Here is a 3,618-nt window from a genome sequence, read left to right as displayed (position 1 = left end):
AAAGTGGGACTTGGCCTAGACAAGTCGAAGGCAGTTAGAGCACACCATCACAGATCTGTCATTTACACCTTTAGAATCCATGAAACCCAGGTCTTTAAACACATTTTATATAATTGCAAATCAGTTCTATGGCCAAGTTAAAACCAAACTCCTCAGTCTGAAGGAGTTTGCTCCATGTTAAAATGTAAGGCACAATTACATGTCTGAACTTTTTTCTTTCAATGTTTTTTTATTTACATTTTGTGATGCAACTCATTTAAGACTAAAGATCTCTTTACAAAAAATTGAGTACCATTACAACAGAGGCCTTGCAAAATGTACAAATATGTGAGACCAAAAGTCTCCGTATTTACACAAGGAAGATCATTGTAGTATTACAATACGGAAAGTTATTTCATAAAAAAGTTGCACAGTGCACACTTATGTTGTCAATGTAAACATTTAACTTTTTCAGAATAAAGATGACTAAAAAAAACAAGGAGCTCATTAGAAAAAAAACAACATTTGTTTGAGTTACAGTCTATTGCAAAACTATTTCCAAATCCACAACAAAAAGGTTTGTCGAATGATTTTCGTGACTTTTCCCTTGTGCGAACATTAGGAGTTGGTTGCCAATGCTGAGCACTATTCACCAAGATGCATGGTCAAGGAATTGGGGCTAAAACAATTAGTTGAGCTGTAATGGAATGACAAACTAAAGGAGTCAGTTGTTCAATCTGAAATGAAACAGTCTGAGGGTCAACTTTTCACTGACACCTAAAATGTTTGCGTGAAATTAAAGGGCAAGAAAATGCACATAAAAAAATAATCACAGTTCATACTTTACAAATGATACAAAAGATGTGCAAAAGAATGCAGTTCTGCAGAAATCTAAGCACTCTTTGTTTACAAACAGGACCAGCAGTTAAAACATACAGACACACAAAGTTAAACACACACACACGCACACACAGACAGACACACACACACACACACGCACACACACACGGCACTTTTTGTTTTGGAATGATCAGTGTCTTACCAAGATGTGCCCCCTACCACCAACACAACTCATGCCCAAAGAAACCCATGGGATTTCTATGTAGTGCTATACAGACCCAAACATTCATGTTATGAAAAATAAACCACTGTTAAAATAAATCATTATAAAACCACTCCGTGATTACAGCAGATCGTATAGCATGTTTGGTCTGGTCACGATTATGCAAATGTGCTCAATGAAAATATGCTCATTCTGGAAATGTATACCAGAACACCAGGATATTATAAACGCCTCATAAGAAGGCATTTCTGCATTTAAAAAAAGAAGAGATCACTCAACCATTCACCCACTCACTCACACTCTCTCTGTCACACACATTTAGAAACTCACTGAATACATGACATTATAACTAGACCTTCATACATGGCAAGACTTCAAGAAGAGAGCATCGCCAAGCAGCATCGTTTTGAATGGACTTGGAGGCAGGCGGTCGGTCAGCCGTCCAGCTAGCCCTATACATGACTCGACCACTCACTTACAGCCAGCAGCATACAGAACAAACCGCACTGGAGAGGTAGCTCTTGAGCCCATCTCTGGTTACCGTTCACTATGGGGATTAAAAACAGGGGGGCAGAGGTCCTTGTTGTGGTCGGGAGAGTGTCAGGAGTAGAGCCTGGAAGTCCCATCTGTGGACTACAGTACATCTCCAATGGTGTGGGGAGGGCGTCAGATATGTGTGAGTGGTACAGTTCCCCCAAGATAGTGCTGCTGGACACTGGGGTAGCCCCTCTGCGTGACACTGGGGTCACTTGTGTCACCGCTGGGGATGTACATGCTGATCATGTCCCTCAAGTCGCCCTGAAGGGGCCCTCTGTGGTGGTGGTGATTCGGGGCCCCGGTCGGTGAATGGGACACAGGCTCCGGTTTCACCATGGACATCACCGGGCTCACTTGCTGGGGACTGTTGGTGTAGGCCATGGAGCTGTCGCAAGAAACACAAACACATTTTTATTACATTGATCATATGTATGACGAGAATGCATTTGAATGGCAAAGTTGACAAATTGTCTTCTGCAGCTGGGCCAACTAAAAGTAACTTTGGCAACAAAGACAAAGTTTGACTTGGTTGACTCAGAGTTGAAACTCGGTACTCAATGCTTAATGGGTTGGTTGGTAAAACAAGAACCTACAGTGCGGCTTAATAATCATCAGTAGAGTGAAAATCACATTATCATTATAAGTTTGTCTAACCACTGAAATACACACCTGTAAGAGTTGACGCCATTCATGTAGTTCTGAGCTGCCGTCATCGAGGATGGATACTGAAGAGCTGATAATTCGTAACGATGGATTTGCTGAGGGTAACCAAGTGCATCCCCCTGCATGCCCGCATAACCTCCCGTAGGTCCCCAGCCATAGTTGTCCATCCTGGGGCTGCCACCTGATCCCTGGACCGCCGCTGCTGCCAGTAGGTTACCGGCAGACAGTGGGTACTTGCCAACCTGGTTGTCCTTTTTAAGCATCGGCTTGGTCTTGCGGCGTGGCTTGTACTTGTAGTCGGGATATTCCTTCATGTGAACAGCGCGCAGACGCTTTGCCTCGTCAATGAATGGTCTCTTCTCCACGTCGGTCAGCAACTTCCATTCAGCGCCCAAACGTTTGCTGATTTCGGAATTGTGCATTTTGGGGTTTTCCTGCGCCATCTTTCGCCGCTGGCCCCGGGACCACACCATGAACGCGTTCATGGGTCTTTTAACCTTATCCATGGGGTCTACACCAGGTGGGCAAGAGTTTTTTGACCCCGCGTGCATGCTGCCCATGGGGGACATGCCCTGTCCGTTTTGGTGCGGCGGTGGCTGCCCAGAAGTTTTCAACTCATGATCCATCAGACTATACATTCTGAACTAGATTGTTTTCTATGTTAACACGTATAGCCTACAAATGTTAGGACCACAAATTGGAGGTCGCACGGTGATCAGGTCAAACAACCCGGCGCAGGTGAATCCTCTGACCCCTGCAGCCGGGTTTGACTGCTCAAATTAAACTAATTATCGCCTGGAACACGAGCACTGACCTGTTTACGCCGAGGTGTTTCCTCCCTAATGAATGTCACGCGCAAATTTTCATTACAACTTTTGTTGGAGACGCCAAGGTTCCCAAAAGCAATGCGCAAACTGTTTACTCAGCAAAATAAACAAATACTCTTTGAGATTCTATGATTCTCTTCTTATGCGATTCAAACACTTGTTGGACACCGATTCACTCGCTCAAAGAACAGTGGTAATACAAAAGTTCCCCCTTTCACTCATGTGGTTCTTGATAATTGTATTGCGCGGCGGACCAATCCTCAACTTTCTCATTTACATGACTATACAGGGGTGTGGCCAATGGTCGCAGAGTATGCCTAGTAGCCTAATCAGGCCGTAGTTACTTTTTTTAAATCACCAGATTGAGAAGTTTAGTTAGAACTCTGGTAGGCTAATGTTGGGCCTATTTTTTTTATTTTTAAGATTTTAAAACCTAAATCAAAACCACTAATCTGCACACTTTCAAGTTGGGGAAACTTTGGCCTAAATGTTCCACACTGAAATATCAATTCCCATCTTGATTTGTTATTTTGCTTTATTAATTAATAT

General features: G+C 43.3%; 1 protein-coding gene across 1 annotated transcript; it reads right to left on the bottom strand.

The window, feature by feature from the left end:
• Positions 1–204: 204 nt before the first annotated feature.
• Positions 205–3,311, bottom strand: sox19b (SRY-box transcription factor 19b). The gene is made up of 2 exons (XM_063187394.1): positions 2,249–3,311; positions 205–1,964 (listed from the first exon to the last, which is right to left on the bottom strand). The coding sequence occupies exons 1-2, from the start codon at positions 2,878–2,880 to the stop codon at positions 1,709–1,711; spliced, it is 888 nt and encodes a 295-aa protein (XP_063043464.1). The 5' UTR covers positions 2,881–3,311; the 3' UTR covers positions 205–1,708.
• Between the last annotated feature and the right edge of the window lie 307 nt (positions 3,312–3,618).

The sequence above is a fragment of the Engraulis encrasicolus genome, chromosome 21, assembly GCF_034702125.1.
Source record: "Engraulis encrasicolus isolate BLACKSEA-1 chromosome 21, IST_EnEncr_1.0, whole genome shotgun sequence".
Lineage (NCBI taxonomy): Eukaryota > Metazoa > Chordata > Actinopteri > Clupeiformes > Engraulidae > Engraulis > Engraulis encrasicolus.
Note: the sequence above shows the minus strand (reverse complement) of the source record. Positions and strands in the feature narration are given on the sequence as shown.